Here is a 26,980-nt window from a genome sequence, read left to right as displayed (position 1 = left end):
AGATGTTGATGTGTACATGTAGTTGGCAGAATTAAGTATCTTTATTTTAATACTTATTACAGAATATACCCAGTTATGCTGTTCATTTAGTTGGGCTTAAAACCTTTTTATTGAAATATAGCATATACATAGAAATGCTCATTTATCATGAGTATAGAGCTATTACACATATAAGTGTGCATGTGTCATGAGTATAGAGCTCTTTGAGCTTTTAAAAACTGAATATCACTGTGTAACCAGCCTCCAGATTGAGAAACAGAATATTACCAGCATCCCACAATCCCTCTTCTTGTTCTCTGTCACTGTCTCTTCCAAGAGTAGCCAGTATCCTTACTCCTAATCCTATACATTAGTTTTGCCTGTTTTTGTTCTTTATGTAGCCATTTATATCTAATATGCATTCTTTTGAGCCTGACTTCTTCAGAATAGGGTGCTCTTGATATTTTTTCATGTCTTTATAGGTGAGAAACAGTAATTACATTTGGTCATAGGTCCTTTATTTATTTATTTATTTATTTATTTATTTATTTATTTATTTATTTATTTATGGCTGTGTTGGGTCTTCGTTTCTGTGCGAGGGCTTTCTCTAGTTGCGGCAAGCGGGGGCCACTCTTCATCGTGGTGCACAGGCCTCTCACTATCGCAGCCTCTCTTTTTGCGGAGCACAGGCTCCAGACGCGCAGGCTCAGTAGTTGTGGCTCACGGGCCTAGTTGCTCTGCGGCATGTGGGATCTTCCCAGACTAGGGCTCGAACCTGTGTCCCCTGCATTGGCAGGCAGATTCTCAACCACTGTGCCAACAGGGAAGCCCCGGTCATAGGTCCTTTTAAAATCTTAACTAAAATTTTGAAATTGGGTACTGGAATGATAGAATCAATCATAAATTACCAATAATATATTTTAATTCATTGTAGGATTAATGAGTTCTATAAAGCAGTAATTTTCCTCTTTTAAGAAGTAAACTATAATCTTTTTAGTTTCTTGAAGGAAAAAAGGGACATTAGTGTCTGTAATTATTAAAGTTAGAATTAAAAATACTGTGTGTGTAGAAGATTGTAAAGCCTTACTTTTAAAAACTCTAGAAAAGGTAAGTTAGCAGTCTCTTTGATAACGCATTTTGGTATTAGGATTTCCTTGAAGTTTTCAAGTTAATTGTACCAAGATATAAAAGAAGGAAAAATATCTTTGTGTGTCAGATAGAGTTAATGAAATTCTAGTTCTTTGGCACTTAACGTGAGACGGAATTATTTCATGTCACTTTAATCAGGTATTTCTGTATTTGAACTTGAGAGCAATCAGATACATCCCCTCTTTGAAACTTGAGATCAGTCAGACACATCCCCTCTTTTCTGTACTAAAAATTTTCCCCTAAAAAACAAAGTAATCACATGTCAAATCTTAATGGCCCCTGGTACTTCGTTTGAAATCTTCTTTTCATTTTGACCCATTAATCTTGTTTTCATAGACGTTGAGCTTTCTGGTTTTGATTCTGTTCAAATATTGTTGAATGTTTTTTCTCTGGTTTTTTCATTGGCTTCTTTTTTAATTTCCATTAATTTGGAGCATTATCCAAAGTTTTGTTTTAGGTTTCTTCCCCTTTTCCTCTCAGTCTTAATAAATATCAGATATATGTTTATCTGCATGAATTCTTATTAAAACATATCCTAACTTGATATCTTTCTTTTTCGATTTCTGTCATTTTTTAACATATTTATTTAGATATGCTTCCATCTTTTAAACATGTCATAAATCATTTCTGCTTCCCTGATCTTCCTAGTCCCCTCTACTCCGACTCCTTTCTTTGCCACTATGGATGTCACTGATCTTCATGAATTTAAGAATTTTTATCTGGAAATGATTATTGACTCAATATTTTATTTCTTGCTGTTAATGACATATCATCAAAAGATTACTGTTATTTTCTATAATAGTTCTCCTTTATTAATATATATGGTCATATATAAATGTTTTCCCTACATAAATAAATATATATTGATAATTATTATCACTAAGATATAATCATAATAACTACAATTAAAAGAAAGGAGAAATAGTTCGTTCCTCTTTTATCTCCTAATAAATATTGCCATTTCTTTCCAAGAGCTGCCATGTTATTATAAATTTCCCCTCTGAGGTGCCTCAAAGAAAATTAAAGCAAATGATCTCCCCCTTATTTCCTTAAATTATAGTATGAAAAAAGAATTTTTTGGATACAAATATCTTTGCGTCTGTGTTTTAAGGTTTAATTTTATGTGTGAATGATACAACATCAGAAGTGTATTTAACCATATATTATTTAAAGTCTTTCATTATATCAATTCTTTGCATTTTTTGTCTTTTCCTGAGTATTTTAGCAAGATAATTTCCCCATAGTTTTATTACTGTATACATTTGTTGATATTGAAGTTCAAAATTATTTTAGCTTGATTTTTTTTTCCATAATTTCATCGAAGAGAGATTTTTCTTTTCACGAATTAAGAGCTGCAACTTTTTCCCCTCAGATTCTCCAGAGAGTGATATTCCTATGGAGATCACCACAGCAGAACCACAAGTTTCTGAGGCAGTGTATGATTGTGTTATTTGTGGACAGAGCGGCCCCTCCTCTGAAGACAGACCTACAGGATTGGTTGTACTGTTACAAGCATCCTCAGGTAAAATCAAAGTAATTTTTTAGTGGGACCATTTTAGAGATGAAGTATTTACAGTAAATTAATAAGTATCTCTGTTAACTAAAAGCTATATTTTTGTTTACATAATAATTATAGATCTATAGCAAGGATCTATTTAGATCTGTTTAGCAGACATTCTTAATCTGGTTTTATCTCACTTTTCCTGGACATGAGTGTTGGAAGAAGCCTTTAAGAGAATATGTTACACAATCTTTTTCTTTAAAGTGTGATGCAATATAACCAATGCCAGGTGGCCAAAAACTGAGTTCAGCTTTCTTGGCAATTTAATTGATCTAAAATCTAGAAGCATTTTAAGCTCATAAATGTTGTCAATTTAAATATTTTAATTATATAAGGCATATTCAGGTAGCTTTGCCCTTATTTCTTGAGCTTAGAAGCATTCGTTCCTTTTTGTGTGTGTGGTACACGGGCCTCTCACTGTTGCGGCCTCTCCCGTTGCGGAGCACAGGCTCCGGACGTGCAGGCTCAGCGGCCATGGCTCACTGGCCCAGCCGTTCCGCGTCATGTGGGATCTTCCCGGACCGGGGCACGAACCCGTGTCCCCTGCATCGGCAGGCGGACTCTCAACTACTGCACCACCAGGGAAGCCCGAAGCGTTCGTTCTTGAAACAGCCTGCAGATTGATATGTTTGCCAATCTATGGTTAGAACAATTAAAAAAAAAATTGAAGGATTTGTCTGAATGCTCTCTATCCTCTGCCATATCGAAGTATTTTGAGGTAGTGATAACTGTGACACTCCAGTCCTAATGGATGTAATCCTTTTTCCACAGGAGTATGTGTGGAGCAAAGAGAAATAAAAGACTTACATATTTCCCCAGAGCATTATTTTCTAGGGTGTTTACTCTTTGAATTAATAAAGTGGAAAGAGTTAGATATAAGACATTCCTCTGAATTCTAATACAGGTATTGCTTGACATAATCTGGCCACGTTTGTTCCTTTCTTTTAAATATAGAGATAATACTGACTTCAGAGGATTGTTGTGTTGGTTAAGTAATGTAATATAGGCAAAAGGATCTAATATGGTGCCTGGCAGATTAGTTTCTCGTCTTACTACTCTCCTTGTTTAAACATGAAATTGATCTGGGAAACCCTCACTGAACAGGACATTGCAGTAGAGCTGTCAAGACCAGAAATGCCTACTAAAAAGGAAATGTGTGGGAGTACTGGCTAATTTTGCAGCTACTTATCTTTTCTACTATTGTAAGGAAATCAGTTTATTAGATTATTGCCACTTGACTTTCTATAACTTCTTCACCGAATACTGTATAATCATCAACTTAATGTTTTATTCATTCATTCATTCATTTCGCATATATTTATTGAGCACCACTGTTATAATAAACAAAACAAAACAATATCCCTGCCCTAATGAAGCTTATGTTATTGTTTTAGACTGTTACTTGTTCATTATTTTATATTTTTAAAGTTGCTTTGAGGGCTTCCCTGGTGGCACAGTGGTTGAGAGTCCGCCTGCCGATGCAGGAGACACGGGTTCGTGCCCCGGTCTGGGAAAATCCCACATGCCGCAGAGCGGCTGGGCCCGTGAGCCATGGCCGCTGAGCCTGCGCTTCCGGAGCCTGTGCTCCGCAGCGGGAGAGGCCACAACAGTGAGAGGACCACATACTGGAAAAAAAAAAAAAGTTGCTTTGACGTGTTACTTCATTTAATCCCCTTTTAACAATTTTGTACACTATCTCAATTTATTGATATTAGATAATTCCACTATACCACAGTTCTTTTATCATTTTAAGGTAGGAGAAAAAGAATAAGAAACTACCATTAAAAGCATTAAACCTCAAGGGTGATTTTAACTGCGAATTATAGCCAGGGAAATCTCTGACTGTCTCCTTTCCTTCTGAGTCTCACCCACCCACTGACATCCTGTCACCTTTTACCTCTCTTTACTTTTTCCTTACTTCTGAATTCTTTATTTATTTTGATTTGTCTCTTCCCTTTTTCTTTTATCTTTTTACATGTGAATATGGAAACTTTTAACCATGTACTGATGTAAAGAGACTAGTAAAATGAACCTCCATGTCCCCATCAGTCTCTAACAGTAATCAGCTTGTGGCTAATTTTAATTTATTTATTCCCTCCCCCTAGAATTATTTTGAAGCAGATTCCAGATATCACTTTATTTCATCTATAAATATTTCACTGTTTCTGTTAAATAGAAAGGATTTTTTTTAAAAAAAAACATAACCATAGTCACTCCTAAGTAACTTAGTTCCTCAGTATCATCAAATATCTAGTCAGTGTTCAAAATTCCCCAATTGTTTCTTATTTATTTTGTTTAATTAATTAATTTATAGTTGTAGGGGCCTCTTGTAGTCTTTTAATTAATAAATTCCCTTTTCATCTTTCCTGTGCCTGTCTCCCTGCCCCCAAATGCATTTTACCATTTGAAGAAATTGGTTCATTGAACATTTTTTTAATCAATATTTTTAAATTGCAGTATAGTTGATTTATAATTTCTGCCGTACAGCAAAATGATTCATTTATACATATATATACATTCTTTTTTAAAAAAATATTCTCCATTATAGTTTATCATAGGATATTGAACATAGTTCTGTGTGCTATACAGTAGGACCTTGTCATTTATCCGTTGTATATAAAAGCTTACATCTGCTAACCCCAACCTCCCACTCCATCCCTCTCTCAACCCCCTCCCCCTTGGCAACCACCAGTCTGTTCTCTATGTCTGTGATTCTGTTTCTCTTTCATAGATAGATTCGTTTGTGTCATATTTTAGATTCCACAGATAAGTGATGTCATATGGTATTTGCCTTTCTCTTTCTGACTGACTTCACTTAGTTTGATAATCTCTAGTTGCATCCATGTTGCTGCAAATGACATTATTTTGTTCTTTTTATGGCTGAGTAGTATTCCATTGTATATATGTAGCACATCTTCTTTATCCATTCATCTGTCGATGGACATTTAGTTTATATCCATGTCTTGGCTATTGTGTAGAGTGCCGCTATGAACATAGGGTTGCATGTATCTTTTTGAATTATAGTTTTGTCTGGATGTATGCCTAGGAGTGGAATTGCCGGATTATACGGTAATTCTATTTTTAGGTTTTTTTGTTTGTTTGTTTTTTTGCGGTGCGTGGGCCTCTCACTGTTGTGGCCTCTCCTGTTGCGGAACACAGGCTCCGGATGCACAGGCTCAGCGGCCATGGCTCACGGGCCTAGCCACTCTGTGGCATGTGGGATCTTCTCGGACCGGGGCATGAACCCGTGTCCCCTGCATTGGCAGGCGGGCTCTCAACCACTGCGCCACCAGGGAAGCCCTATTTTTAGTTTTTTTGAGGACCTCCATACTGTTTTCCTTAGAGGTTGCACCAATTTACATTCCCACCAACAGTATAGGAGGGTTCCCTTTTCTCCACACCCTCTCCAGCATTTGTTATTTGTAGGCTTTTTAATGATGGCCATTCTGACTGGTTTGAGGTGGTACTTTTTGTAGTTTTGATTTGCATTTCTCTAATAATTAGCAATGTTGAGCATCTTTTCATGTGCCTATTGGCCATCTGTATGTCTTCTTTGGAGAAATGTCTCTTTAGGTCTTCTGCCCATTTTTTGATTGAGTTGTTTGTTTTTTTGTTGTTGAGTTGTATGAGTGTTTGTATATTTTGGAAATTAAGCCTTTGTTGGCTGTATCGTTTGCAAATATTTTCTCCCATTCTGTAGGTTGTCTTTTGATGTTGTTTATGGTTTCCTTTGCTGTGGAAAAGCTTGTAAGTTTGATTAGGTCCCATTTGTTTATTTTTGTTCTATTTCTGTTGCCTTGGAAGACTGACCTAAGAAAACATTGGTCCAATTTATGTCAGAGAATGTTTTGCCTATGATCTCTTCTAGGAGTTTTATGGTGTCATTTCTTATGTTTAAGTCTTTAAGTCCCATTTGTTTATTTTTGTTTTATTTCTATTGCCTTGGAAGACTGGCCTAAGAAAACGTTGGTACAATTTATGTCAGAGAATGTTTTGCCTATGATCTCTTCTAGGAGTTTTATGGTGTCATGTCTTATGTTTTAAGTCTTTAAGCCATTTTGAGTTTATTTTTGTGTATGGTGAGAGGGTGTGTTCTAACTTCATTGATTTACATGCGGCTGTCCAACTTTCCCAACGCCACTTGCTGAAGAGACTGTCCTTTTCACATTGTGTATTTTTACCTCCTTTGTTGAAGATTAATTGACCTTAGGTGTGTGGGCTTATTTCTGGGCTCTCTATTCTGTTCCATTGATGCATATATCTGTTTTTGTGCCAATACCACACCTAGATGAATAAAACAGAGAATAGAAAAGCAATAGAAAGAATCGGCAAAGCCAAAATCTTGAAAATTTCATCAAAATTGATAATTTTTTCAGCTAGACTGACCAAGAAAAAAGAGAGAACACACAAATAACTAAAATCAGAAATGAAAGTTGAGACATTACTATAGACTTTACAGACATAAGAAAGACATATGGGGCTTCCCTGGTGGCGCAGAGGTTGAGAGTCCGCCTGCCGATGCAGGGACACGGGTTCGTGCCCCGGTCCGGGAAGATCCCACATACCGCGGAACATCTGGGCCCGTGAGCCATGGCCGCTGAGCCTGCGCATCCGGAGCCTGTGCTCCGCAACGGGAGAGGCCACAACAGTGAGAGGCCCGCACACCGCCAAAAAAAAAAAAAAAAAAAGACATATGAATAATTTTATGTCAACAAATTTGATGTCCTAGATGAAATGGATAAGTTCCTAGAAATACACAAACCACCAAAACTGACTCAAGAAGAATAGGAAATTTGAACAGACATTAAACCAGTAAAGAGATTGAATCAGTAATCAGAAACTTCTCAACAAATAAGAGCCCAGGACCTGGTAGCTTCAGTGGTGAGTCTTCCAAACATTTAAAGAATTAATGCCATTCCTCCTTAAATTTGTCCAAAAAAAAAAAAAAAATTAAAAAGAGGCAGAGGACAGACTTCCCTCGTGGCGCAGTGGTTAAGAAACTGCCTGCCAATGCAGGGGACATGGGTTCAATCCCTGGTCCGGGAAGATCCCACATGCCACGGAGCATCTAAGCCCGTGTGCCACAACTACTGAGCCCGCGTGCCACAACTACTGAAGCTCATGCACCTAGAGCCCATGCTCTGCAACAAGAGAAGCCACCACAATGAGAAGCCCGCGCACCACAACGAAGCATAGCCCCCGCTGGCTGCAACTAGAGAAAGTCCACGCGCAGCAACAAAGACCCAACACAGCCAAAAATAAATGAATAAAATAAATAAATTAAAAAAACCCCAACTAACTACTCTATATTTAAAAAAAAAGAGAGAGGCAGGGAACACTTCTTAACTCATTTCTGAGACCAGCATTACCTTGATACCAAAGCTAGATAAGGACATCACAAGAAAAGAAAATGATAGACTGGTATCCCTTATGAATATAGATGTAAAAGTCCTTAACAAATTCCCAGCAAATCAAATTCAGCAGTGTATTAAGAGGATTATACATCATGGCTAATTATATTTTAGTTGCTAGCATCTACCTGCTTTTGTCTATTCTTCCTGTTGCTGCTGCCATAAATCTCCACAAAACTTGGGGCCCACGTTGCTGTGCCTGATATTCCCTTCTCTAAGAATGGTTCTTCCCATGCTTATTGAATCTTAGAGTAATGTGTGGCACTGTATGCTTATATCCCCACTTCCTTTTTTTGCGTTATGATGTTTTACAATTATAAAAATACCTCTTTTCTCAGCTTTTCATTTTGAAAAGTTTTATATCTACAGGAAAGTTGAATACCCTTCACCTGTACTCACTGATTGTTAACATGTTGTCATATTTATGTTTTCGTTCCCATACTTATCTATACACACACACACACACTTTTCAGAAGAAAATGGCGGACATCATGACATTTTATCCCTAAATACTTCAGGTTGTATCACCTAAGAAGAAAGATATTCTTTTATATAACCTTAGTATCATTATCATACCCAAGAAATTTAATAAAATAAAATATTCTATGTTCAAATTCTCCCAATTGTCCCAATAATATTTTTTATAGCAGTTATATTTTTTTCTTGATCCAAGAGCCAAGCAAAGATCATGTGTTGCATTTAGTTGTCATTTCTTGTTAGTCTCTTCTCCAGAACAGTTTCTCCGGACCTTTTTAAAAATTTTGCAGAGTTCGGGTCAGTTCTGCAGACTGTGTCATTTTCTAGATTTATGATTGTTTCCCTATTATTAGATTCGAGTTAAACATTTTTGGCAAGGGCACTATCATGATGATGTTCCTTTCCGTTGCATCACATTAGGAGGCTCACAGTGGCGGTTTGTTCCATTATTGGTGATGCTAACCAAGTTTAATCACTTGGTTGGTATTCTATAGGATGACACATTGAGAGTCTAACATCATACCCTTTTACTTGATGTTCCCTGCCCTAATCAATGAATGTGTTATCTGTTACTGTCATCATTCTTTTTGATTCTCAAGTTTTCTCAAATTTTCGCTAGTCAAAACTCCTTTAGGTCCTCATGACCTGCCCCCTCAGTGTTTGAATACCTCCTTACTCTTTATTACACACAACTCCAGGCTTACCTTGCACTTCTCCCCAACCCTGGACTTAGCTTTTCCTCCGGCGATATCTATTTCCTTTTGGTGAAAAATAGTATATTTAGAAATGAAGTTTATTTGTACTGGTGAGTCATAACTTGTAGGCTTTTTCTCTGGATAGATTTTGGAAACCATCCAGGGTTCATACTCATATTTTGGTATTATTTTAGAAAATAAGTATTGCCATTTGTAAAGCTTTATTTATTCTGTAGAAGAAAACTAGAATATCACTTTTTTTTTAGGTCTTTAAAAATACTGTAATGGTGAAAAACTGAGTGAAGCTTATGGTAAATAACTCCGCTTTTCTTGGTTTTATAAAGTCTACATGTTGGTTTTTTAATGAACTCTTATCTCTGTTGTTAATGTAGTTTTGGGGCAGTGCCGTGACAACATTGAGCCAAAAAAGTTGCCTATCACTGAAGAGGAGCAGATTTACCCTTGGGATACATGTGCAGCAGTTCATGACGTGAGGCTCTCATTATTACAGCGTTATTTTAAGGATGTAAGTACCCTTTTTTATTAACTGGTATTTTTGTCTGCAAAATTGATGGTTATTTCTCTCCAGAGTTTTATATCTTTTCTTCAACTTATTCAGTCAAAATATAACTCAGACCTAAGAGCATAATAATTTTGAAGGGGAGATCTAATAAAGGAGAGAAAAAGTAGGATATCTCTTTCTTACAGTCAGAATAGCGATTCATTTCTAAAAAAAAAGTCTTTTTTGTAAAAAAGCTCTGAACTGATATCTGAACTGCACTGAATCTCTGTTTTGCTTTTGTGAGTGATTGTGAGATTTTATTTCTACATTAATGCTTTTGTGTGCTTTCATAATGGTTATTTTGTGTATAAATGGTGTGCTCCCTGGACTGTATACCTCTGGAGGTCTAGGGCCATTTCTTCTATTGGTTGTAGTCCCCTCAGGGACTAGCACATACTTGTGTATTGTGGATGCTTACTGTATTTCAGTTTTGTAGCCAGCCAGACCATATAGAGCAGAAGAGTTATCAGTGGACACTGATACTGATAATAGAATTAAACTGCATAAATTCTGCTCTCTTCATAGCAAATGCATGCATTTTATAGAGTTGATGTGTAGAATTTCAGTCATGTAACATGGTCTGTTTACTAGTGAAATTGGAAGTGTTATATATGAGAGATATGACACAGTAGGGACGGAACCTGAGCTTTGGAGTCAGATAGACTTAGGGTTGAACTTGGTCTCTACCACTTTTAACTGAGTGATCTTGGTCAGCTTTTCACTCCCTTTTTATAAAAAGGGATAAGACCACTTACTGTATGAAATTTTAATAAATATTGAGGTTGTGAAGATTCAGTGTTAAACACAGCACAGTGGTGAGCACATTGTTGAATATAGGTCTTCCTAAAATATAGGTCTCATATTAGTAAATGATTTCCTGCTTTTTTTGACTCTAGCAGATTAAAATAAGACATCTAACAGTTACATAGACAAATGACCTACTATTTTCAGTTTTAAAAGCTAACTGCTTTCATTAAAAAAAAAGATTAATTACATTTTTATGATACATTGCCAAAGAGAGCAGCTTGTTTATTAGCTGCCTACCAACCATTCATTTTAGATGTAACACCCAAATCTGCTTCTACTTCAAATGGCTCCAAAACATAAAACAGAGATGAGCAGGGCTCTTGTTGTTTTTCTGACGTGTAACAGTAGAAGCTAGCTCACCTGCTGTGAGTATTTGATTTGTGCTGTTGCACATCTTTGAATTGTCTGGGAAGGCATTTTACACTGTGTAATATTTTTAACTTTCAGATGCTCATGAAGAGTCTTGATTTAATATTAGAACTCTGTTTACTATTGTTTAAAGATGATTTGGTCATCTTACATTATAGTGTATAAATTTTTTTCCAACATAGAAATAAAATTTAATTGTTTACTCAGTTTTGATGGCTCTCAAATCTTTCATCATATGCTGTCATGTTAGACCTCGTGTGTAATATTGCCCTGGCTTGGCCATCTATTTGCTGCAGACTCTAGAGGGTGAATTCAAGTTCAGGCTGAAATGCTGTTTGACAGAGGCCAAATGAAATTCAAAGAAAATTACTTTAGGAGGAAAAATCTAATAAGCCTGTGTATAGGTCGAAGGGAAGGAATTAGCAGAGAAGAATTTGAAATAGATGAAAGCAATTAACTTTTAAAACAAATTTTAAAAGGGTATGTAGTTTGCTTATATAATCTGGGTCCCTTTTTTATTTATTATATTAAATCCTTGTAAATGTTTAGTCACTTTTTGGGGTTATTCTCATAACCACATTTGTACTTTAGAAAGATGTGTGCAGGATGCACCATGGAGACAAGAAACTTTATTTAAGAACCCTGTCCCCACAGCAGATGACACAGGCTTGCGAGGACAGACCAAAATCATGAGTTACTTAGGAGATGGATTTCATATGGTTTGGGAACCAATTCTGTGGTGTGAAGGAAAGGGGGTGATGTACAATAACTTTTAGCTTTCTGATTTGGTGACTAAACAGATGCGGAGTTTTTAAACCAAGAGGAAGAGAAAGATTCATAGAGAAAATGAAAGTTTTTGACACATCGGTTTTATGTTATCTCAGGGACCTCAAATTGGAGATTTCTGGTTGGCAGCTGAACATTTTTATCTGGCACTCAGGCAAGAGACTCAGGCATGGAGGGTAGTTGAATTTACTTATTAAGTCACTCAGGGAGAATAGTTTTAATAAGAAAATAGCACTAAGAATAGAACCTTGAGGAATTTAAATATTTGAAGGGGCAGACGAAGAAAGAAAAGTCTTAAAAGGAGGCCTAAACCAAATGGTTAAAGAGATTGGAGAAAAACCAAAAGAGAGTAGCATTGTGGAAGCTAGAGGGAAGTAGGTGCTTTAAGAAGGCAGTTGTTAAGGTTAGATATCACAGAGAGATCAAGTACCATGTCGAACAGGTAAAATACTCAGTAGCAGTATAGTTTATTATATCTTATGGGGTAGAGAAAGGCTAATTAATAATTATTCTCTTTCATTATGAGTATAGTTATTTGGAAGCTAAAACTCTGTTCCAAGTTTAAAGATATTGCCTCAGGGCTGTCAAGTCAGGTGTTTCTTTACATCACAAAAATACAAAGCTCACATTAGTATAACAATATGAAATCTTTGAGAGGTTTATGTGGATTTGTTTAGATATGTTTCTACTTCTTTAAAATTAATTGTATTTTGTCCTTTTCTTTCTTTTTTAAGAGTTCTTGTCTCTTGGCAGTATCCATTGGCTGGGAAGGAGGTGTTTATGTACAAACCTGTGGCCACACGTTACATATAGATTGTCATAAATCTTATATGGAATCATTACGGGTAAGTCAATTGAAGCATTTTAAAGGTGTCTGTGTCTTTCCAGGTATTAAGTATTTTTACAGTATATACATCCTAATTCATCTTGGGTGATTATGATTGCCATTCGGACTGTTCAGCCTCACAGTTGTTGACCTCTTCAACTTTAGGGATTTCATTTTTTTTTTTTTTAAACCCCACATTTGTTTATTTATTTATTTTTGGCTGTGTTGGGTCTTCGTTTCTGTGCGAGGGCTTTCTCTAGCTGTGGCAAGCGGGGGCCACTCTTCATTGCGGTGCGCGGGCCTCTCACTCTCGTGGCCTCTCTTGTTGCAGAGCACAGGCTCCAGATGCGCAGGCTCAGTAGTTGTGGTTCACGGGCCTAGTTGCTCCGCGGCACGTGGGATCTTCCCAGACCAGGTCTCGAACCCGTGTCCCCTGCATTGGCAGGCAGATTCTCAACCACTGTGCCACCAGGGAAGCCCGGGATTTCATGTTTTTACTTCACATTAGCAACTAACTTCCACGGCTGTAATTTTAGACTTTGCTACTCCAGCTCAACAATAGTAAGCTTTAATATCCTGCCATATCATTATGTGATTATTCTTCAAAGTGTCTTATTTTTACTCTTATTAGTGTGTTTTACTTCTGACCTCAAGATCTCTAGTCCTTTAGCCCCTTGCATTTTCCTAGTACGCTAGCTCTTTCCTTGCCTCACTTTCTTGTACTGTGCCCATTCTGCTCTTAATACCAGTCATTTAATCCACCTCCTTTGATTTTATACCCAGTCAGCTAGCACTGTTAGAAAATCATAAAACTAGGTGAACTGGTACCTCCACAAATCTGTGGTTTCTTAGACTAGTGGCTGAGATTGGGGTCGTGGACTGTAGATATTACTTACCAATTCATTTACCTGTCTTTGATCAGTTTCCTCTCCTAGTCTCCTTAGCAGCTATTCCAGACCTTTGCCTCCTCTATCCCAGACTCTTTGCCTAAATCCCAAGATGCCTTTCCTCTCATCAGATCTGTCTCTTCCTGTGGCACCAAGACAACAGTGGCTGTCTGTCACATACTACCTTAGCTTCCTACCTTGCTTTTCTGTTCCCCGATAAGTGACTGCATCCCAGCCAATCCTTTCTTTTTCACTTTTCAAAAAAAGTTAATTAATTAATTTATTTTTTGGCTGCATTGGGTCTTTGTTGCTGTGTGCAGGCTTTCTCTAGTTGTGGCAAGCAGGGGCTACTCTTAATTGCAGTGCGCGGCTTCTCGTTGCGGTGGCTTCTCTTGTTGCAGAGCACGGTCTCTAGGGTGCACAGGCTTCAGTAGTTGTGGCACGTGGGCTCTAGAGCGCAGGCTCAGTAGTCGTGGTGCATGGGCTTAGTTGCTCTGCGGCATGTGGGATCTTCCTGGACCAGGGCTTGAACCTGTGTCCCCTGCATTGGCAGGTGGATTCTTAACAACTGCGCCACCAGGGAAGTCCCCTCTTTTTTACTTTTGAGGGTAGTATTCCTCTTTCTGTTCAAGAATAATTTTCCGTTTATGCTCTAGTTTTCCTTTCTCCCCATCACCTCAGGGGCCTTGGTCTATCAGTAAGTAACCTCTTTTTCTTCTGTGTCTTCAGTTTTTCTGCCCATTCTGTCTCTTCATTTCAGTTCATAAAGATGCTCAAGTCTCTGGCATTCAAAATTCCTTCCCTTGATCTTGCATTCCCATGTAGCTGCAGTCTTTCTTTTTCTCTCAGCTCAGCTTCTTAAAAGCATGGCCTGCCCTATTCCCAGATTCCTGACTCAGAAGCAGAAGAGTTCTCTTTTTCCCTTCCTACTCCTTACCTCTCACATTAAGTCACATAACAAATTCTATTGATTCCATTTCCTAAATCTCACTTGACTACATTATTCCCACTTCTGCTTTTTTGCATATGCCTTCATCTTTCATCTTGACTATTGCAATTGCTTATCAGTTTCCTTACTCCAAGTCTAATTTACTCATTATATTGATCTTTCTAAAACGTAAATCAGGTGACATGTTGTTGGCTTAAAAATTCTTTACTGATTTCTTCCTGTTGGGATAAAGTTCAGTCTTCCTTGAATGGCATTCAAGGCATTCCATGATCTGGGCTTGCATGTTACTTTAGCTTTGTCTTCCATCAATTCAGCATTAATAAACTAATTAATAGTTCCTTAAGCACATTATGCATTTTTCATACTTCTGTATTCAGTCATTCATTCAACAAATATTTATTCAATGCCTACAGTGTTCCAGGCACTGTGATAGACATTGGGGATACATCCCAATGAATAAGACAGTTTCTTCCCTCAAGGAATTTACTATGCATTGCGTGAGACAGAAATAAACAAATAGTTGCGGTATAGGTGCTAAGAGTTATGAGGTATGCACAGGGTCTTATTGGGACATCTGCAAGTTCCAGAATTTGATGAAGTAAGGTGCTTGAGTGATAAGAGAGAAGACTGGAGAAGTAATTAGGGGTTATATTGTAAAGGGTCTTGTGGTCCATATAAGGAATTTGTACTTTAGACAGATTCCTTACAGAGAGCCATTAAAGCCATTTAAGACTCTTAAGCAGAGAGATGACATTCAGAAAGGTTATTGTGGTAGTTCTGTAGATTTTAGGGTGTGAGATTGCAGGAGAATAAGAAAGAATATGGTGATAGCATATATTATTTAGGAGGTAAGAGATGATGGTGGCTTGGGCTTAGTCATGGCAGTGAAGATGGAGAAGAGGTTAGAGATTTGAAATTTTTTTTTAACATCTTTATTGGAGTATAATTGCTTTACAATGGTGTGTTAGTTTCTGCTGTATAACAAAGTGAATCGGTTATACATATACATATGTCCCCATATCTCCTCCCTCTTGCATTTCCCTCCTTCCCACCCTCCCTATCCCACCCCTCTAGGTGGTCACAAAGCACCGAGCTGATCTCCCTGTGCTATGCGGCTGCTTCCCATTAGCTATCTATTTTACATTTGGTAGTGTATATATGTCCATGCCACTCTCTCACTTTGTCACAGCTTACCCTTCCCCCTCCCCGTGTCCTCAAGTCCATTCTCTAGTAGGTCTGCGTCTTTATTCCCGTCTTGCCCCTAGGTTCTTCATAACTTTTTTTTTTTTTTAGATTCCATATATATGTGTTAGCATACGGTATTTGTTTTTCTCTTTCTGACTTCACTCTGTATGACAGTCTCTAGGTCCATCCACCTCACTACAAATAACTCAGTTTTGTTTCTTTTTATGGCTGAGTAATATTCCATTGTATATATGTGCCACATCTTCTTCATTCATCTGTCAGTGGACACTTAGGTTGCTTGAAATATATTTAGAGAAGGATTTTCTTGACTTGGTGAGAGATTGCATGTGGAGCATAAGAGGAAGGAAAGAATTAAGGTAAGAGGTGTTGGTGATCACTGAAAGATTTTGATTGGGAATAAGTATCCTCATTAGGTAGATCATACTGGCAATGATATGGTTGGGAGACTATTAGGAGATATTAGCAAAGAGAGTAGAAGGAAGAAAGTGGGTGGAAGGACTGATGGGATTTATTAATCAGATATTTGGGGTGGGAGAAGGCATGAAGCTGAAGGAGTTGCTGTTGCAGGCGAATGGGGCAGGCATGAGAGGACGGTCACTGTCCCAGGTCTTGGGCATGTCCCTGGGGCAGACTGCCAAGTGAGGGTCCTTGGCTTTGTTCAGGAAAGAATTCAAGAGTCAGCCATAATAAAGTGAAAGGGATTTATTCAGGGAAGTACACATTCCATAGGCAGAATACAGTCCTTCTCAGAGGGTGAGAGCACCCTGGGGTATAGGGGTGGTTAGTTTTCATGGACTGGGAATTTCATAGGCTAGCAAGTGGGAGGATTATTCCAGCTACTTTGGGGAAGGGGTGGGGATTTCCAGGAATTGGGCCATCGCCCACTTTTTGGCCTTTTATGGTTAGCCTTGGAATTGTCTGGTGCACTGGTGGGTGTGTCATTTAGCATATGCTAATGTATTACAGTGAGCATATAATGAGGCTCAAGGTCTACTGGAAGTCGAATCTTACACCATTTTGGACCTAGTTGGTTCTAACCAGTTTGTCGTATCCTGAACAGCTGTGTCATTCTTTTAAAGGTTGTGCCCTGCCCCCTTTCCTCCTGTCTCACTGCCATGACCCTCTTCTTTCTGAAGTAGGAGGTGTAGCTTTATGTTCCTAGAGTAGAGGGGGCAAAGCTGGGGTAGGTAAAGGGACTTGACAAGTGAGGAGACGGTTTAGAAAAACCACTTTGGAATTGGGTGAAAGAATGCTTCATAGGATGTTGGAGAAAGATTGCCAGGAAGTATTCAGGGCTAAGTTGAGGTGGGAAGCAGTTTGTAGCAGAATTGGAAGTCATACACTGGATTAATTTTGTATGAAGATTTTGTTTAGGTGTGTATCATAGAAGGACATATGGAGGGAGAATGAGAAGTGTTGACTTGAGAGTTTTTAAAATGATATATCATGGTGTATGGTAGGATAGGAAAGACCGTATAAACTGAGGAAAAAGGGAGGGACTAAAAGAGATAGGAGTTGACAGAATATAAGATGTTTGAATTTAATATTTTCAGATATGGACAATTTTTGGTCATTACAAGGTAAGGTCATTACAATTTTTGGTCATTACAAGGTCATTACAAGGTAAGAGTGTGGTCATGGTAACAGGTGCTAGGGTAGAGTGGAGGTCAAAGCCATTGGAGTTGTTGAGGTTAAGGAGCTAAGGGACTAAGGTATAAGATTTGTTGTACATACATTGAAATTGTGTATGAGGATGGCAGGACTTGGAGTGATGAGGAAAACTGATCTAGGTACCAAAGTCTTCAGATATTAAGGGCAATGGATGACAGTAAAAAGGAAGGAAAAGGGGTGATCTCACTAAATGGCATGAGCCACACTGAGAATGCAAGAGTAATGATCTTGAGCCAGCACTGGAGATGAGAAGGATACTGAGGTTTGAGAGATGTGGGAAAATGAGCAGTGCCTAGTTGAGAGGGCTTCTGGTGATGCTTCAGGAAAGAACCTAGTTTCAGTCAAGGCTAGAATGAGGACCTAGCATTCTTTAAAATTATGGCTACAGGGAAGCTTATCATAGAATGTCCTTCAACCACCAGGACCCTTGCCCCAACCTTTTAGTACACTCCTCTTGTATATCTTTAAAACTTACTTCACAAGTCTTCTTTGGGAAGCCTTCTCTGTTGCATCTATCACACTATTGTTATAATTTGTTTCTCTTTGCTTTTAAATTGTCAGTACCTTAAAGGAAGATGTCTCTTAACTCTTTTTGCTGTCACATGGTGCAGCATTTGACACATGATAGGACCTTAGCATTTGTTTATAGAATTGGATTTAAGAAGACATGGTGTTAGATTTTTAAGGAATTGAAAAAATAAGTGTCACAGAGTAAAAAAAAAAAAAAAAAATAGAATTCAGTTCTTTTGGCCAAAGTACTTGAAATCCAAGATACAGTGAAATGAACACTAAATTAAAGAGTTGGGAAACCTAAGTTCATTCTGACATTGTCATTAACTACCTTTGTAACCATGGGCAAATAAATTCATTTTTTCTTCTTTGTATCCTTTTTTCTCATTATTTTTGTCTTATTAGTAATAATGGTCATATTGTAGCATTCATACATATATTATTACATTAAAAACATATTTTGAGATAAAGCATTAGGGTAGTGGCAGAATAAGAGAGACTGCTGGAAAAAAGAGTAAGATACTGGTTAGGACTACACAATAGCAGTAGCCTGAAAGAGCAAAATAGATGTGGGTGGTGTCAGACAAAAGAAAGGAACAAATATAGCAGCCTGGATTCCTGCCTTAAATCCTGGTTAGTTAGCATGAATTGCAGTCTCTCATGAGCAAGAGTTTCCTCCTAGGCGTATGTGCTTTATGTGTCTCTGTTTCAAGAATTCTCATATTTCTTCCTTCTCCTATCAGGAACATCTGAAGGAGAGGATGTTAAATTAATTCCCCTCCTTATCACCCTTATGTTCTGAGTATTCTAACTAAATCTTGCCCCTATCCGTTAAACCTAAACAAACCCACTGCATCAAGTCCAATCAGTTGTGTTCGGCCATTAGACACCTTGGAAGACACATTACATTCTTTTAGGCTTAAATACTCTCAAAAGCTGTCTATCCTACATCAAATAACATGAGCACTGGGAGAATCTTTCCAGTAGTCACTTATAGGTGAAGAAAACAGGGGCATGGGGAAGGTGATTCACTTTAATGTGGCCTGCTTTTTGAGTTATTCTGTATCTTAAATCCACATTTCAGATTAATTGCATCATTATTTGAATGTTTCAGATTGCATCATTATTTGAATGTTTCATACTGAGAGAAGAGTAGGATACTTAAGCCGTTCATTGGTGATGGCAAGTGTTACATGATTGCCATGATGTAAGAAGTGATTTGATAATCTTCAACAGTTAAATGATTTTATGCTTTTATGACATGCATTAGAGGTCCTTTTTTGTATGGTTCATTTATTTACTATAAAATGTAGTGGTGTTAATTTTGTTTTCTGTAAACATGTGCATCATATAGCTGTATGTTTGTTTCATCTTATAGAATGACCAGGTTCTTCAGGGCTTCTCAGTGGACAAAGGAGAATTCACATGTCCTCTCTGCAGGCAGTTTGCTAACAGTGTTCTTCCTTGTTATCCTGGAAGCAATGTCGAAAACAACCTTTGGCAACGTCCTAGTAACAAAAGCATACAAGATCTCATAAAGGAAGTGGAGGAGCTGCAGGGACGTCCGGGAGCTTTCCCAGTAAGCATCAGTGTAAGGCAGAAATATCCTGGTTAACTCAGCTCTGCTTTTCAGCTTTAATTTTTGTTCTACTTCTAAATTACTCTGGACCTTATATATTTAGTAGAAATTGCTTTTAGAGGTTTTACTCTTCTGTTGGTGGTTATTAAAAACAAAAATGAGAGTAACAGAACAAATTATTACTAAAGTCTATGCTTTTCCTTAGTCTAAATTGTTATAGTTTTAATATACATCTTCCAGATCATGAAATATCCTATAAGCTTAGATATGGTTATGTTGAAATATTTAAAAACAAAGTCCAGCATTATATAGATGTATCTTGCAATGTAAAGCACAATCTAATCATTTAAAAATATGCCATTAGGTATATTAAAATTAAGATGATGTATTTACACACACACATGCAAACTTTCTGTGTGTGTAATTATAGACTTAGACATACATTTGTGTGTATGTGTGTGTGTATTAGAGAGATAAAATATTGTATATATGATCGAACCATAAGTCAGTCTATTTTACTGTGAGATTTGGTCTAAGTGAACCCATCTTTTATCCCATCCAGTAGGATTTATTTGATTTAAATTCTTAAATATTTCACCTTCATTATAGATTTATGTTATGGTCCCTGAGAGGAGTGACAGCAATGCCCAGTATATGCAGTAAATTTATGAAAACTATGAATATCTGACTTTTTCAACAGAAATTCATAGTTTAAAGCTAATCAGAAAGATTCATCTTCTTTTCTGAATTGAAGACTAATTTTTGAGTCTATGTGTTATTTTTTTTCTTTTCGAAATCCAGATTTTTATGTGATTAAAATAGGCTTAAAGTAAGGGACATCAATATTAATCTTGAAAAAATGAGCTTAAATGAAAGATTTTTTATAAGCATGGAAACTGTTCTAAGATATTTTAATGACATATACTCATTTGTTTAGAATATAGTTTGTGTGGTTAATTCATGGTTGGATCACAATATAAAATTAGAATAAAAGGTCCCTAAAATAAGAGAAAATACCTCTTGATCTGTTTTATCTTTGTGCACTCGATATATTTATAGTGCGTAGCTAATGTACATCTGTTTTGACTTTTAAACCTTAACTTCCTAGTGTGCTCATATGATAAACAATGTAGTGTTAGACTGTTATTAGAGAAAATGAATATACATAAACTTTATATGTATGTTTGTGTTTTTTACAGTCAGAAACCAACTTAAGTAAAGAAATGGAATCTGTAATGAAAGATATCAAAAATACCACTCAGAAGAAATACAGAGACTATAGCAAGACTCCAGGCTCACCAGATAATGATTTTCTCTTTATGTATTCTGTTGCTAGGTAGGTATACATAGTATATACTTTTATATTTACTTAATGTTAATAGTTTATTTTATTTCTCATTCATATTTATTTGAAAAAAGGTTGCATATTTTTAATGTTGGTTGAAATTATGGCTAGTTTTAGAACCTCCTAAAAGGTCTATAAAAGTAGAGTTTTCCTTCATTTTTCTGAGGAGTTTTTATTTTAATGGAATATTGGTTTAGGTATTATTAAGCATTATAGGATATATGAGGAAAAGTATATTAGTAACATTTGGGACAGATGTCTACCTCAAAGCATGTGAGTATTATATATGAAGGGTGTTGTTAAGAAATCACTGTTTAAGCCCTGTCAAAAAAGTGATAGTACTAAGAACTAAAACATTGTAATATGTTAAATACTTCTAATTTATAAAAAAAATAAGAACAGTAAGAAGAACTTACTTTGTTTTAAGCTCATGCAAGATCTAGTAATGTCCTAGAAGACTATAAGTGGTTTAGAAAATCAGATAAAGGAGAGGAAACGGGATCAGGCATGTTCTAAACTTCTGTGAGTAGCTATCGGTCTCAAGAAAACAGAGGTAAATGCTTCTCATCTTTCAGATTAGGTAGGAATAGTCTAATCTACTGAGTAGGTGTTCAATACCTAAGAAATAATTCCAAATAGGAATTTTAGAAAACTTAATTGAAGGAAAATGGAGAACTGTAAGAAAAAAAAAATAGCAGAGAAGCAGGCACAATTGTAAACACATTCTGCCAGATCTGATATTGTAGACCCCTGGATATTTCTAGAAGCATACTTCATATTTTGTTCAAGTAATATTGTAATAGGTAAGATTTAGAGAAATAACGTGACTTGAAGTCATGCAACAAATTAGTGGTAGAGTAGGACTAGAACTCAGATTTCTTGAGCTGAGGTATAGTGTTCTTTCAATTACTGTTATCCTTTTTCCTCTCCTTAGTTCAGCTTTTATAAGTCATATATACATGAAGTTCATCATGACCATTCTCTCTGCCCCATTCCTGGAACAGAGGGTAACAAAAGAGTGAATGAACTATGTACTCTTTTGAACCCAGGAAAAATGGAACCAGACTTAAGAAAATTGCAGCAAGCAAGTTAGACCTCAGGATAAGGAAACATTAGTTTTTGGTCTAAGAATGCAAGTGCTGGACGTGGATTGATGTAAAAGGATCTAATGGGTTGGGAAGTAACTATCTAATCTGTGTATTCCTAGGCTATTGTTATTTATCTAGAATGCTTTGGGGGAAGATATAACAGTTAATTTAACATTTTGTCTCTGAAGAGTTACCAATTACATACTTGCAATAAAATATACTTTATGTGAAAACTAAATTGAATATAATTTAATTTTGCCAGGTTTCAAGGTTTCATAAAGTTCTGTACAATATTATGGTAATAATGTAGAAAAGTGACATGGATGTAGACCAACTTAATGCATGTATATACACACTCATATTTATGTCACTTGTGCATTTATGCCTTTGATTTTATTAGGATTGACCTTATAAGAAAATCCTGGTTGAATGGGAATGATCTGTACATGGAATTTTGCTGTAGTATGATAAATCAAATAATTTGATTTAAATTTAGTTTGGTAGAAGTTTTGGATTCCTATTTCTTTGTTTAAATATATAAATAATTTATAGAATATATATATAATTTTTAATAGAAATATTTATAGAAAGCTTGCTGTGATAATGGGAGACTTTTTGAATCAACATATTTTTGTTTTTCTCTTTTATATAGAAGCAGGGACAGATGTCAAATGTTATTTACTAAGGGTGTATATAGAGAAGTGGAGAAAATAGGCTCTCCCATCCTCCCATCCTTCTCTGATCCTTAGTGGTAAACTCTAAAGCAACAATATAATGATTCCAAAAGTGAAAGTATATAACCTTTAAAAACCTTATCCTTGGTTAAAATTACCCAGGCCATTGCAATGTTCTCACAGTGAGATTGCATGCCTTCTCTAAGTTTTACTTAATCATTAAAAAGAAACACAAAAAACAAATTGACTCAAGAATTAACAAAAATATGAGTTAAAGGAAAAAGCATGTGTATTCTATTTGAATAAGATGTAACTTTTTCAAGGTAGGAAACCAGGTCTTTACAGTTATCTTCTGCCTGGCATATAACCTTGTTTCATTAAATACTTACGATTACAGATTATGATCATTTTTATGCCTAAAAGGTAGTCATTGAAGTATTTAGCAGTATTTAAAATGGTTAAGTAAAATATTTAGAAATAAAATTAATTTCAGTTATTTAACTTTTGAATTAAATGCTGTGATTCTTAAATGTATAGTCCCTTAGAACATGCAAATGTATTTGTATTTGACATTAGTAATTTGAATGGGCTACAACCCTAGTTTCCCAGGACTGAATTTCTCCCAGCTGAATAAGTAATTTTTTTTGCTCTTTGGGGAGCTTAAATTTTTTGATGTTTAGAAACAAAATATTTCTAGTGGGTAACTAGCTGTGTCCTTTAATAATTGTTTTTGAGCTATTTTTTAGTTTTTGGTAGGACAATATGTATCTCTTTGTATTTAATTTTATTTGCAAGGTGAAGCCTTGGAGGATTTTCTGAGGGCAGCAGAGAAGAAATTGTTGGAATGATCTTTTTGTCGCATTAAAATTAATCAAAATTACTATATTCAAGTTTTAATGTATTTCCAAAAAACATTCTATTGTAAATATCAGTCATTCAAATGGATTATGGAAAATTAATTTTGGAGAAGAAAGCTTTTTTCACTTCAATGCCAATTCATTATTTCATTATTGAAACAATGAATCACACTAATTTGAGTAATTGATTTCTCCAAAGATTTTGGACCCAAGTTATATATAGCCTAGAGTTATTAGTAAGTAGCACTTAGCCTGTATATGTGAGAAACATGGAAATGGAAAGAAGTTGAAATGTGAGTAACTGAGATGTAGATGAAGAGACATCTTTAAGTCATAAGTGGGTAAACTGTTCAGTAGAGTGAATGCAGCTTGCTTTATACATTAGTTGCATTATAAGTTTAAACTTTATAAACTAATTATATTTGAAATAAGAAGAATGCTTGCTAAAACACCAAATAATGAATCCTTTTTAAAACTAAAGGAAGGGTCAACAAGATAATGATAATAAACTGCAGGGATTAGAGAATCTTATCACTGGCTACATATCAAAACAAAGAGGTGTTCAGGTCCTGGGAATTGTTTGAACACTTTCCTAGGTACCATCAGGGATATAGAAGCTGCATCTGAAATGGTCCCTGGTCTTCAGGAATTTACAGTTTAGTTGGAGAGACAAAACTAATGTACATCAATCTGTATAAAACAATATAATTTTTTAAAATATATAAAATATTTAAAAATATAAATATTTAAAAAATACATATATTTTAAATAGATATATCATATTGAGAAAGTGCTATAGAACTTCAAAAGGGAAGATGAGCAAATTGAAATATAAAGTGTGTAGAAGCACTTCTTTCCTTTTCCAAGAAAAGGGAGTTAGTTCTCCCTAACTCTTGGAGGAGTTAGAGCTTGAGCTGAGTATTCGATAATATAGGCCAGGCCATGGTATGGATGAAGATCTTTTCTTCTCTGAGAAATTGAATTAATTGGTCATCTAGTAGGGGTAGGCTCAGGCCTTGAACCCACGCTATACGAGTATGTGTTTGAGTCTCTGTGTGTGTGTGTTTATACACGTTTGTTTTTCAAATTATAGCTCTAAAAATATAAGTTAGTGCCAAATGAGGGGTAGAAGGCATACTTGGTCAAGCAAAAAGAAACTGGAGCATAGTTGGAGGAGTTTTTATATGGGTATATCTAAGTGGCCACCATGATAGGCTTTAAGCAATCTTTCTTTCAAATGTAGAGATTTTCTCTTCTTCTTTATTCCCCGTCCAAACTAATTTGAATGTGTTTGTGTTAGAAAATATAGAAAGTTGAGTCTACTTTTCTCCAAGAACAAAAAGGCTTGGAAAACTTCTGCTCCCAATACATCTTAATTTTTATATCATCCATTCAGGAGGGCAGAAACAGAATATTGCGTTATGATTTCAACAGTGAGGGAAAAGCAGACATGGGGCATGTGACACATTTGTGTGTTCATTTCTCTAGCAAGACTTAAAGGGCCAATTTTGTTATAAATTAAATAAGGAGAAGCTGAGACATATTGATTTTTTAAATCCTAGATATTATACAAACCTTTTGGATAGGTAGTTTTGTTTTTTTAACTCAGAAGGAATGTTGTACAGGAGATATTCCAACCATAATCTGAAGTAATTAATTACATTTGGTAGTTTTCTTTCAAGTATTTTTTAAAATCAAATTTCTGGTAACATGTTTATCATCCTTTAAAGTATCTTATTTGATGATTAAATAAATAGACTTGTTATTGTATTTATATTTTAATGAATATTTTTGCAAATTATGCTGAAATAAAAGTTGACATTCTGGTTCTGACGTTCATTTATAAGAATTAATCGCGTTTCTGGTTAGCTCTTTTAAAAGTACTATCTAGGAAATCTTAGTTTTTATAAGAGAATATAGCCATTAATTTTTTTCTACAGATTAGGCAACAGAAGATTTGTGAAAACAAAATGTATTGATCTCATTTATATTCCCTTGATGAAGGAACACATGCTGGTCTCCGCTCGCTTTCTGTCCACTAATATGAAATCCTTGTCCCTGCTTCCTTGCTGGTAGGTTTTTAGAAGTTCAGTGAGCAATGCAAATCACCTGAAGGGTGGAAAATTCCCTTGTCACACAGATGCCCTTATCAGCAGCAACCAGATGGAGCTCTGAGCAGGAACATTATCAATGTTAAATTGCTTTTTCTCCCTCCTGAGTAGAGAGGATTAAAGCATTCCTTTAGAAATGGGTGGCAAATATACAGATTTAGAAATATTAATATTTTTAACAGTTTGCATTTATAAGTAAATATATGAAAATAACATTTCAAAACATTCTGTATTCAAAATACAAACAAAACCAGCTCAAAATGTTTCGTTTTAAATAAAATAGGGTTCTATTCTTTCCTGAATTCACTTGTAAAGAGTAAGCTTGAAATGTTGCCTTTTATTTATTTATTTTTAAGATGGGGGATATCTCACTATTAGTGTCATATATACATATCTTGGGTATAAACTAGTTTATTCAGTTTTAGTTGTGGCAAATAAAGGTGTGTTTAAGTTTATTAATACTGTTGAAATAAAAATACACACAGTCACTCAGAATTTTCATTTATTATTTTGTCAAAATTGATTGGCTATTTTACTGTTACTGCTTTTGAGTAAATCTTTAGATTCTGCATCAATTTGATTTTTGAAATGTCAATTTACTAATTATTGCTATTCTGTAAACTAATAATCGCTAAATATAATTTCAAATCTATTTGAACAATATTGTTGTTTAGCAGTGTTAATAGTTATACAATGTATTTTAATAAAACTGTAATTCTAGAAGTCTATAAAGGAGACTGCTGTTTAATTATATGTGTTGTTTATAGCCACTTTGATGTTAGTGATTTTGTTTCTTAATATTGGTTTCTAGATGCCATCTAAGCTCCAGTGAGTGATAACCATTTCTCTGATAGAAAAATTGGTATGCCCTTGTGTGTTATATGCCAGTAACCATCTAATCAGTGGCTGCCAGAGTACAGATTCTTTCATCAGATTCATATGCGGGTTTTTGAAATGTGTTGCAGTTTTTTTCCTTAAGGCCTAGTTTTTAGTATTTACCAACATCTAGGATTTTGCAACAATTACACTGTGACGTGTGCAGTTTTGCAGGTATAAATATGAACATATAAGTAAGGGTAGATAAACTGTTCCCCTTTTAACTTTCTAAGTATCAGATAAAATATGATTATTACTGATATTGCATAAACTATAATTTTTCAAATAATAAAGTTGAAGAACTTTAGGTTTATTCAGACATATCAATAAAACAAAAAGTATTACTTCAATCTAATGACTGAGATATTTTTTAATGCTTTGCTTACAGAACCAATTTGGAACTTGAATTAATTCATCGAGGAGGGAATTTATGTTCAGGTGGTGCAAGCACAGCTGGTAAAAGGTCTTGTTTAAGTAAGTCTTAAGCAGTGCTAAATTTTAAAAAATTTCTGATTATTTCATTTTGAAAGCATATATAGGCAAAGTGGTCTTTTGTTGTATTTTCAAATTCTTTTTATGTTTTGTATAATCAATTTTAATAGTGA

General features: G+C 35.7%; 1 protein-coding gene across 1 annotated transcript in view; it reads left to right on the top strand.

Moving 5' to 3' along the window:
- The window catches only part of UBR3 (ubiquitin protein ligase E3 component n-recognin 3), a gene marked incomplete at its 5' end in the record, with an annotated part of 232,512 nt that overhangs the window by 144,557 nt on the left and 60,975 nt on the right, over positions 1-26,980 (top strand). Inside the window, 6 exon segments of the mRNA XM_082657756.1 lie at positions 2,501-2,650; positions 9,665-9,798; positions 12,531-12,641; positions 19,224-19,436; positions 20,624-20,760; positions 26,764-26,849. Of these exon segments, the coding sequence (XP_082513882.1) occupies positions 2,501-2,650; positions 9,665-9,798; positions 12,531-12,641; positions 19,224-19,436; positions 20,624-20,760; positions 26,764-26,849 (831 nt within the window).

This window comes from Grampus griseus (genome assembly GCF_964374135.1).
Source record: "Grampus griseus genome assembly, chromosome: 7".
NCBI classification, from domain to species: domain Eukaryota; kingdom Metazoa; phylum Chordata; class Mammalia; order Artiodactyla; family Delphinidae; genus Grampus; species Grampus griseus.
Note: the sequence above shows the minus strand (reverse complement) of the source record. Positions and strands in the feature narration are given on the sequence as shown.